Here is an 11,584-nt window from a genome sequence, read left to right as displayed (position 1 = left end):
CCCGTTAATAAACTTGATTTTGAATCTATAACTCATCTCTTGGTGAATGAGAAATCAAGGACAGCGGTTGTGGCACCATGTTTGTCTTTTCTGTTCTCTGACTGCCGACTGTCCTCCACAGAACAGGAGGCAGCTCTCTGTGGCAGTGGGTTAGGGTCAGAGCAGGTCACTCAGTCTTGTAAGGCCACTTCGAGACAGATGAAGACAAACTCTCTCTATAATGTGACTTTTATGGCCTCTGGTCAGGACACGACTTTACACAACAGAGGGAGCTATAACATGTTTGTGTGGAGAACACAAACTCTTGAGCTCTTGGGGAAGTTTAGCACCAAATGCTGTCATGTCTCATGTGCTTTGGTCCTGTTTTATATAAAAGAGAGTTTTCATTTCGATTATGGACTGTGTTTTTCTCATGTTTGGATTTGTGTTTTAAGTTTTGCTCCCTGTTTCCCTCTCTTTGTCCCTCTCTTTGTCCCTCTCTGTGTCCCACCCTGTGTCCCACCCTGTGTCCCACCCTGTGTCCCTCTCCTGTGTCCCTCTCAGTTTTCCTCTCAGTGTTCATCTCTGTTTCCTGTTTTATTTTGTAGTCTCTGCTCCTTGCTGGACTTCCTGCCCTCGTCATTTCACCTGTCTTCCTGTGCCACCTGTCTCTAGTTTGTCATTAGTTCAGTGTGTATTTGAGTCTTTGTGCTTCTCTTGATCTTGGTCAGTTCGTTGGTGTACCACGTCTTCCCATGTGTTGTGTCACCACTCGTCGTTGTGTCTACTCAAGTAAGTTCTCTAGTGTTTCCCGTGTTCTGCTGAAGAGCAATTTTTAGTTGCTGTTATTTTGGATTTTGTCTGTGTGCTTTGTAAAGCAATATTAAAGGACACTTTTGTTCAAACTTTTTTTGTTCTGCCTTTTTGGGTCCACCTGCTCCCTAACCCTAAAATGTAACAAAATGCAAACTTTTCACAGTATTTAGTTTTTTTGGGGATTATGCTTTTTACCTTTGTTGTTCCAATGAAAACCACAAAGTATAATTTTGTACCTCATTTTGCTGTTTAATTAACCCAATAAAAGATTCAACAGTGCTCTAGTAAACCCACTCTCTCTGATTCATCCCTTTTTAAGGAACAAATTCAGTCACACCACAAGTTTTCCTGAGGTGAAATGCGGCTGACCTGGCATGCAAGAGGCAGCGTGACTACTGTGACACCTCTGCCATGCATTTACGCAGACGTTGAGGCCGCTGATTCAAAGTGTAATTCAAGTTTTCTGTCGGACTACAGCCCACATTCCACACATCCCAGCGGCTGTGCCCCCTCTGACAGAAGCAGGCACCATTTTTCATGTTGTATACATTAGTATTTGTAACACTGCAGGTATGAACTCCCTGTTTATTTCTTGGCAAGACAGATGTGTTGATAGAGTGAGGATCTCTGCAGGTCAAGGGTACTTTAACTGAAGGGTCAGGACAGGGGAGTCAGACTCTAAACTGATGGAACACAGCTGTCCGGCAGCTTGCATTACACTAAAATGCCCCAACAGCCCACATTACCTTTGCCTGGTCACATTTAACAAGCAGTGCAGAGAGGGATGGAGACAGGGCTCTGTGGAGACCGTGTGAAAGCAGATCTAGGTCCATGTGTGAGCATTTATAACCCCAAAGAGATGTTCATTCAGGTGTGCAGGTTACTTGTACGTTCTCACACATGCAGTGCAGTATGCACACACTGCTAAAACCCCCATTAGAGTTCAGAACAAAAAGAAACCAGCCTATGCAGTTGTATGCATCTGCCAGCCAGTCCAGTTTCAGTCCCTTCAAGGGTTCCTGATGTATTGCATTTACAATATGGGGTCACTTTGAATTTTACCTTTGACCACTGCAATCTATTCAGGTAGTCTTTGCCTCCTGGAGACTAGTCCAAAGTTGAAGAAGATATTGAGATGTCATGTTCAAGAGGTTGGAATGTGAACCATTTATTTGTGAGTCTAAGATTTAAATTTGTGCAAAATTTAAAGTTTGAAGCTGTTCCTCTGTGACCTTCGACCACCCAAATTTAAAAGGGTTCTCCTGAGGTGTTTATGAAATTTCTCACAGAGACCTTGACCAAATACTAATCAGTTCATCCGTGAGTCCAAGTGAACATTTGTACCCAATATGAAAAGACTCCCTGAGCGTGTTCCTGAGATATCGCGTTCACAAGAATGGGACAGACAACTCAAAAACATAAGGCCTCCAGCTGCTCAATCTAAAGTCTAGAGTTCCATTCATCAGCTGCTAGAGTTAGCTCACAGGTTTCGCTGGTTCAGTATATGAATATAAATTAAAGTACAAGACAAAATGAAAAAGTGCCTGATGGCAGGACGAAATGAAAATCAGTGACATTTTTCATGAACAGGGCACAAACGTGTGAACTAAATAAGTTAGAACTCCATTCAGCTGTTGAGGTGCCTCCTGGTGGCCTTGTAGAGCAGAAGTCAGGTGACCACCAATATCATGTCAGTAGGATTAACCTCTGGGAAACAAGAATGTCTTATTCTGTGCCAATCAAGATGTGTGCATATTTATGACAAATATAATCTTGTGGTTAGTACTACCTACATCAAAGTATCACCAAATTTAGTAGGATTCATCCACTGGGGACCATGCACAAAATCTAATCTAAGATATTTCAGTCAATCAACAATCAACTCACATCCCAAGAGCCATATGATCAAAATCTCCAGAGTAGCAAATAAATGGACCATGAAGTGAGATTGTTTTTATCGAAACCTGTTTCCATGGTTGAGAATAAACTAAAACTCAACAAGAGAAGGTTGAAGATCATTTTTCAGCCCCTCACTTCATTTCACAACTCTCTGACTCAAAAACAAAGAATTCTGAGCAGTTCACGAAAACAAATGTTGACTTATATGCAGTTTTCTATGCTGTAATTGTTTATGATTGTAAAACCCTCCTAACTATTTATCTGAGCGAGCACATACTAAAAAATGACTTCATGCTGTCATCCGCAGGCTCTCAGCCACTGAGGCAGGGCCGGAGTGATGTATCCTCTTCAGTGGGAGTGATCTGTCCTCTTAAGCCACACCAAACAGCACCAGCATTCATCTTGTCTTGTTCTCAATCTCCCCATATGAAATTATCTACTTAGAAGTGGTTTGCCATGAGGTAAGTGACTTTAAAAATAAGTGCTACGAAGGAACATGAGACAAGTTGTCCTCTGTTGCTTCCATGCAATGGACTAGAGAAAACACAGGTGGGTTTGGACAGTAACTGTGCACTGAAACTCTGAGATCTATACAGCCAGGGCTTTTAGTTTATGGATTTTTCATGCGGACTATGTCGGGGGCAAAGGTTCACATTCCCCAAATCACCAGAGAGAGGGTGTTTCATTTCATTTCACACCGTCCCGACATTCACATTGAGACAAAGCCAATTCCATCCTGTGTGATTTGCAAAGATTTCAGTCAGGCACAAGAATTATGTAACATGAAGCCGCCCAGGGTCGATATCATGGCAGGAGGCCACGTCGCTCGTAACTCTCTGTCAGCTCAGTATATACTGGACAGGGTGGAGAAACACCATATGCTCCGTGTTCTCTGCCGTCTCTGGAGTTACTGCAGTACAAGCTGCATCTCTGGCCGAGATCCCGCGAGCCCATTATTGAGACGTTTTTCTTCACGCTATAATAAACTAAAAGGGATATTGGCATTTGGGCCCAGCTCTCACTATCAGAGCAAGAAGACACCATTGTTCTGAAGCCTACAAATGCTATTCTGTTGCTTTCAGATTAGAAACCCCAGATCAAACTGTATTTTTCATATATCAGTTTAATGTTTTTACCATCCTTCATGTTCTTCCTTTCTGAAAACAACCATTACAGACGCAAATTTAAGCATAACTATGCTGAAAAAAAGGATGGATCATTTTTGCATCTTGCCTTTTTAAAAACTTGTATAAGGCCATGATCATGAAGTCTTTGCTCATGATGCCTGCATCATCGTTTTCCATTTCACTAACTTTGTTCTTACGCCAGTGAAAAATATGGGGGAGGAAATCCGAACTTTGAAATTCAGGCCCAATCTGCAGCAGCAGACTGTTAGTCATTGCACAGTGGAGCAATAATATTTTTACAATGGACACAGTAAAGAGGATATAAAGTTTGTTTGTTTATATTTTGGCACCGGGAATCTGTGATCCGTGATTTGTTCTTTCCAGCCGTTGATTCACACTTAGTAAAAACTGATCCCAGGACGTGTGTTTAACGTGGATTCACTGGAACAACTAGACTGAAATGTTTTATAAAATCTTCTCAGAAAAGTTTTTGAAGGTGTAAACTGCAACTCTTGCTCCATCCAGCGGTAGGCATGGGTATTACATCTCTATAGTATTTTGGTTCAATAACAGCAGCTTTCTAATAATCACACCTGATGGGTGTTTTTGACGTTATGAAGCTGAGGAAACTTAATGAAATCACAAATCAGCTCTGGTTTTAATGCTGAGGCTGAAAAAAAATACTCTGATTCAGAGAGAAACAAAGTTACGTGCTTATCTGCTAGAACAAAAATCTGATGCCTCCCATACTGTCTCATGCACCTCAAATCAGACATAAGCCAATTTTTTTCATACATACATTTATTTTATATAAAAGACAACAATGGTTGCAATATTAACAGTTATTCACACACTGGACCATCACTGGAAAACTACAGTATCCAACATGGCCGCTAGGCACTGAACGATGTTGGATGTCATGAGAACATCGACATGCTCCTCCAAGTGCCTCTTGGGATCCTGCAGGAACAACAGAGATGTTGAGAACATCAACAGTGAGATGTGACTTTCAATGAAAACGATTTAAAAGGTCCAGTGTTTAAAATTAAGATTTAGGATCTATTGGCAGAATATAAAATAATCCTAGTGATGTTTTAACTGGTGTGTTTCATCCAAATTTTACAATTTTTTTTTTTATTTACCCTAGAATGGGCCCTTTATATTTAAATACTTTATATTTACATCAGGAGCGGGTCCTCTCTACGGAGGCCACCATGTTTTTTCAGTAGCCCAGACTGAACTAATGTAAAACACATGGCGGCCTCCGTAGAGAGGACCCGCTCCTGATGTAAATATAAAGTATTTAAATACAAAGGGCCTTTTCTGGTGTAAAGAAAACTACAATTCATACAAATTAGATGAAATGAACTAGTTAAAACATCATGAGGATCATTCTACATTAAATTTCTGCCAATAGTTCCCTTTCACCTAAATCTTACACACTAAGTCAGTCAGTCAACAAATAGTCGTCTTTCTCTCTCCCTCCAACAATAAATCTCTTATTGCAGCTTTTAAAACAGACGAACTGAATTAAAGGCTAAAAATAAATATGTATTATAACGATATCTAACATTAACTACAATCACTAGCCTTGATGGAGCAATTTGTCATAATAAGAAAAGAAAAAGAAAAACTATAAACATCAGCTGACTCAAGTGTCTTGTGTGTTTTGATACCTGTTTTCCAACATTCTTGATAGCCAGCTGCTCTGGGGTCATTTTGTCCTCTTCTTCGACCGCCTGAGTTAAAAACATGACAGCGTCACATCTCAAAAGAGCCACAACATGTGTGTGTGTGTGTTTGAATGCATGGCTCTAAGGAAATACTGATTATGTTATGGTCATGCAAGACGTGAGGAATCTTGTATACAGGAAACAAATCATGCTCGCAGATGGGAGAGTCACACACTGATTCTCTGACTGCTGCACTGGAGCAAACAATAGAATAAAAATTATGTATACGTTATTTTGTCTGTGAAATCACAGTTTAAAAGTCAATATGAACATTATTAATAATATAGTATAGAAGGTTGATAAAGCCAAGACAAATATTCTAATCAAATGTTCTCATCTTGACCGTAATCATGCAGCAAGGTGCGCTAGAACCCGTGTTCTAGTTTGGGCTGTATTAAGGGCTATTCTGATGAGATTAATGCTTTTCAATGATTTGAAGGCTGTTCGGTGAGGCCTGAAGCAGTTTACCTTATTGTAGTTCTTAGCCAGCTCCAGCATTTCCTTAACAATGGTCTCATTGAGCTTGCAGTGCTCGCTGTAATCCTGCAGGGTCAGTCCCTCCATCCAGCTCTTCTTATGCAGGTTCAACAGCATCTTTAAATAACAACAGCCATGTTTTTCATGCTCTAACAAAACACCAAAGTATATATATTATTAAAAGCATTATATAATACAGAATTGTATTCTCAAACCTTTTGCTCCAGCTCGTTTTTCCTGTAATTGATGGTGATGGAGTAGTAGTGTCTGTTGAGTCCATGAATCAGAGCCTGCAATCAAAGAGAAAAACATTGTAGTTATATTAAAATTATAACAAGCAAAACATCTTCATTCTGTACTGAGAAAAATGTATTTGGACTTTTTGAACTTGCATTCAGAAACTATTTTTGTTATTAAATTCAGTATGGATCTTTTACAGGAAAAGCCCTGACATAATGAAGTGGTTGCATATTAAATCATCAATCTTCTGTTTGTAAAATAACAATTTTGATTTAAACTATTCTGTAGAAACTAGGGGAACAAATATTACCAATCTATCATCCACATAAGAAACAACTAAAATAATTTCATTTTGACTGAAGATGATGGTGCCATGTTGACTGTGTTACCTGGATTGAGGGCTTGTTCAAATGACCCAGATTAGATGTGGTTTGTCGTGGTTCATGACCCAAAACCATCATGTTGGCGTTGATCAATCTGAAGGCGTCGATAACAACCTGTGGAACACATGAAACCAGTTTACTGAACAGTACGTTACATCTACTATTCCCTTCGAATTCACAGTTAATTGACGATCTTGTGTTCAGCAGCAGCCAAAGATCTTTACCTTTCCTTTGACGCTCTGAATGGGATCAACCACAACAGCAACGGCTCGCTCTGACAGGGCCTCAAAGCTCTGCTGTGTGTTGATGTCCACGCCAGACAACCAACAACCAAAACCAGGGTGACTGTGGTACCATCCAACCACCATCTCTGGTCTAAAGAGAAACACGAAGAGAGTAAACGTGTTTCAAGATATTTGTGAAAACAAATCATTCTGTTTAAGTTTTACACTGAACACTGCAAAGTAAGATGTCATGTAAAATTACTCGGCCCTGAAATAATGCTAAAGCTGTTGGCTAAGATAATATTTGCTAGAGTTGACATGTCAAAAAATAGACTTAAGATTCACTGAAGACAAAATCTGACCAGAGGAATAAATGAAAATATTCTGACTGCAAGTTCTACCTGCCAGTTTGTTTCAGCATGTCCAACATCTTGGCCTGGAAAACAGGATCCACTGCTTCCACACTCACACCCTGATGGTAGAAAATCATCAATGTGACAAAGAGCAAAGCCGACATGAAGCATCACAGACTGTGTTGAAAAACTATTGATACAAGCAAAAGAACGAAGCATTTGTTATCTGTCTTCATATTACAATGCACAGCAAAGCTTAATGAAGTACAGTATGTTAGGAAACATCTGGATCAGGTATTTTCAAACAATTGATATTATTAGGGAGAAAACATACTGTTCCTGACTGGGGCATGGCAAACACATCAATCACTCGCACTGTGTAATCGTCCACAAACTCTCCCAGCATCAATCCCATGACCTCCATTGGTACTCCAGCCCGCCCGTGCTTCAACATCTAATGAATGAGACGTCACAAAGGTGTCATTAAATACACAAAACTGAATATGACCACACTGATAAAAGGATTAGAGCAGATAATATGTGATTACCTTGAGCAGGGCCAGAGAGGAAATGTACACCTGTTCTGCTGTGTCCACTGCTGGTGCATCTGTTGGGGGACCCTGAGGAGTCAAACCACAGTTTATTTACCAGTTGTTCTAGTCTTTCAAATACAGTAAACATCACAATCCAAGATTCATCCAGATTTTTTATTCATAAAATATCTAATGGTGATAACTTCATAAATGAATCCTGTGGAACACTACATTCAAACCATGAGTGTTAGTGTAGAACTTTGTGAGACTGCTTTACATTTGTCTGAGTATGAAATAGTGGACACTTAATTGATGTGGTGCTGAATCCCATGAGTGTTCTGAGCAGACAGCGGTGTGGAAAACCAAAATGTTTTATTAAATCTCATCTCAAAGCTTTCTATAGATATAAGCACTGATACTAAGCATTAGAAAGAAATGATCATTGCATTACCTGACCAAGTCCGGGCATTCCACCTCCAAGTCTCAGCAGCCGATCCATATTGTTATCTGTTAAAGACATTAAAAAGTAATTCGCCTGCCTTCAAACTACACAGCCAAACAGCAACCTGAACTTATCAGATATCAGAGAGGTGCATGCGACTTTTCATAAGATGATTATAAGATCAGATATATATCAGATATAAATAAGTCAAACAGCTCTTCTGGACAAATTGGCAAATAGTTTAAATATACAAAAAAAATAAGTCGTGGACCTAAGAGTTTATTTTTTATCAACTTCAGTGAGTTGGGAAACCAACATGAAAATACCTACACACTTAAATACAACTACAAACGTTTATATATGTAAATACAGAGCCGTAGCTTCATCATGCACCTTTTGTGGACTATCAGAATCAGAAATCTTTATTGTCATTGTTTAACACTGGTATGTGAGTAATGTATTGGACAACTTAATAAAAACACCAGTCAGTAATATGCGATATAGTTCAACAGCAGCAAGAACTATAAAGACAGTTTTTATTTTCCAATATTGTATCGGCTACTGCTTCCTTTGTATGTTCTCTAGTGTAGATTACATTCATTCATATATAAACATGGAGGTCTTCCATTGGAATTTATTTTGAACTTATTCTGTGCGAGGCCTCTTTATCATATTGTTTGCCGACACAAATACAATTAGAATTTAGTGTCTGTCAAAGCCGGAGTCACATTCTTTGCGTATTTTATTTATTAAAATACGCAAAGAATTGACGTTAGCGGCCAAGTGGCTAGTTAGCACCAGTTAGCTGGCTTCCAGTGACACGTAAACACGGATAACCCAGTGTTAATGTTGGATTCAAACTATCGTTCAATGTGTTTCTGCAGCAGTGTAACAACAAGAGCAGAACGTGTTAATGATTTCAATCACTCGGTTCAGAAACTAATGTTGTCCGCTCGCGTTAGCGGGCTGTTAGCTTACTCATGCTAACTTCGCCTGTGTCATCTCGAAGCAGAAAAGCAGCGACAAACTAGCACCGCCGACTCCGTCTCATCGTGTTTAACGAAGGCGAGTGTCCGTGCTCGAACCCTGGCTCCACTCACCTGTTGTCAAACGTGTCGTGTGTTCAGAAGACGCAGTTTCTCTCCGTGTTCACAGTCAAACACACCGACTACAATGAATCAGCCAGATTCTGTACTCAGGAAACCACTTCCGTCGCTCCGGTGACGTCACGACGGACGACTGCAAAATCTGGACACACGGGGGCGCGACAGACACGACACACCCAATAATACTTGTAATTATTATCATTATAACGATAATAACAGAAATAGTAATAACAACAACAATACACTAATTATTATTATTATTATTATTATAATAAGTATTATCATGATAATACAAAATAGTAATAATAATTCACTCGCACAATTTCCTATTTCCGATCAAACAAAGAAAGGACAACAAATACCTTAGTAAATGACTAATATATAATACACATTATTATTATATTATAGATGATCAAGTATATAAATATATATAATACTAATGATATTTCAATATTATTTAAGTGATATAAATAACATCATCCCAATAATAATAATAATAATAATAAAAACTACACTTCCCATTTATTGAATTCTGTGATACATTTCTACAGTTTGAATATTTACATGAAAAAGGTTTTGCATTAAAATTGAATACATATATCATCTATGCTCTTCAGTCCCTTGGTTGGATTTTATTTTGATTGTTGAATATTTTGTTTTTGGAAAAGATCCTTATAGTATTAGATCTAGTTTCCTCTTGCTCTCTTTTCTCTTTTTGATACTAAACCTGGGTCCAATATATATATTTTAAGGAGAGCAGTGGTAACAATACAATACTATAAGCCATCAACTGGGACATTAAGTGAGTATTTAGGGTAATTGTATGAATGTAAGAATGCACTTAGCCAGGGTTGTTATCATCAACAACAATGATGCAGCGTCTCTCTTTTAATACTACAAGGAATGAAAACTGCTGTGATGTCTGTGTGGCTTCTCATATTTCAACATGCAGGCATTTCATTATTCCCAGAGGAGCCACAAACTTCAGGCCAAGCCACGCCGTCACACTGGCGTTGGTGGAAAAGCCCTCGTTTGCTCGGGTGTATTTCACACTGGCAGTTCCCAATCCTGCTATACAGCTCTGACAATCTGGCCCAGCCGTGTCACAGCCAGATAGGTCAGCAGGCATGCTGGTTCTTTGGTGGATGAAGAGAGGACAGATAATCATCCACATTCCTCAGTTCCTCCCTCTCCACACCCAGAGCACCTCCTGCTACCTCGTCACCGCCTAAACCAGGATGTGCTTCCTCAAGATGCCCATCCTCCATATTATTAAAGTATACATCCTCAGTGCTCTCTCAGTTTTATCTCATTTCTTTTGGCTTGTAGTTTCCTATAATGACGCTTCTGCAGGTCTGGGCTACACCCACCATTAAAGGGTCTTATGTAAGCAATAACTTGATGTGTGAAGACAATACAGGAGGCAGACGGACGTTATTTTTCCTTTCGAGGGGGCTGAGTTTTTGTTAATGAATCGTTATTGCTGACTGTGTTGTCTCATTGAATGCAGCTCTGCATATGATTGGTTGACAGCTTCCCAGTGGCTCAATTTGAAACCTATTCATTTTGTTGCTCTATATGGGGGAGAAGTCATTTCTAAAGCTTTTGTAAATGACCCAGACAAACAATGGAAACATGGATAAATGAGCCCAAAGGAAAGCTACAGATAAATGCAGCATTGGAAACAAAACCGGTTCAAAGCACTTTGCAGACAGATGAGAAATGTGCATTTTAATTTGTGAAATATTTGCATATATATGAAATCTATTTGATGGGTTTACTCATCAATATTTATCAAAATGCATATTAACAAGCACAGGAAATCATCGGTTTAAAAAAAGAATATTGCTGCAGATTATTTAGATCGGAATGATTTTTTTAGGAACATTAGAAGTAGCTTGTAACACGACACCAGCGTGAAACCTTAATCCCACTAGCAGAGGAAATAAGGAAGAGAAATTCGATGCTTTAAGAGCTTCTCTGCACCCTGATGGGATTTGGATTTAGCTCTGCTCCATAAATCTCTTGCAGGACCTTCGAGCGAGCGTTGCTTTGAGTCCTTAAGTGTTTGTATGTGAATATTAAATGAGTATAATTAGGTAAAAGTGACTGACAGCATGAACCCAGACAGTTAATATCAACACAAACACTCTATACCTGTGTAACCTGAGGTTTATATTTAGCTCTCTGGATAAACCTAATATCTATTTGTAGCGGTTAAGAGAGACACCAAATGATCTAAGGTCTGTAGTTTGATTCTACCTTTTTTGCA

At 39.2% G+C, this 11,584-nt stretch overlaps 1 protein-coding gene and 1 long non-coding RNA gene across 2 annotated transcripts; one reads left to right on the top strand and one right to left on the bottom strand.

The window, feature by feature from the left end:
- The first annotated feature begins 606 nt into the window (after window positions 1-606).
- Window positions 607-3,329, top strand: LOC138408062 (uncharacterized). Its single transcript, XR_011241384.1, has 3 exons — window positions 607-771; window positions 1,115-1,244; window positions 3,002-3,329. It is a non-coding gene; the product is annotated as an uncharacterized lncRNA (long non-coding RNA).
- Window positions 3,330-4,602: 1,273 nt separating this feature from the next.
- On the bottom strand, window positions 4,603-9,454 carry psmd14 (proteasome 26S subunit, non-ATPase 14). The gene is made up of 11 exons (XM_020079791.2): window positions 9,307-9,454; window positions 8,216-8,271; window positions 7,780-7,851; window positions 7,566-7,685; window positions 7,280-7,350; window positions 6,879-7,029; window positions 6,661-6,768; window positions 6,247-6,321; window positions 6,023-6,148; window positions 5,498-5,560; window positions 4,603-4,781 (listed from the first exon to the last, which is right to left on the bottom strand). Exons 2-11 carry the CDS (start codon window positions 8,261-8,263, stop codon window positions 4,683-4,685), a joined length of 933 nt encoding a protein of 310 aa, XP_019935350.1. The 5' UTR covers window positions 8,264-8,271; window positions 9,307-9,454; the 3' UTR covers window positions 4,603-4,682.
- Window positions 9,455-11,584: the final 2,130 nt, after the last annotated feature.

The sequence above is a fragment of the Paralichthys olivaceus genome, chromosome 1, assembly GCF_024713975.1.
Source record: "Paralichthys olivaceus isolate ysfri-2021 chromosome 1, ASM2471397v2, whole genome shotgun sequence".
NCBI classification, from domain to species: Eukaryota; Metazoa; Chordata; class Actinopteri; order Pleuronectiformes; family Paralichthyidae; genus Paralichthys; species Paralichthys olivaceus.
The sequence above is the reverse complement of the archived record's forward strand: the minus strand, read 5'-3'. Positions and strand labels throughout refer to the sequence as shown.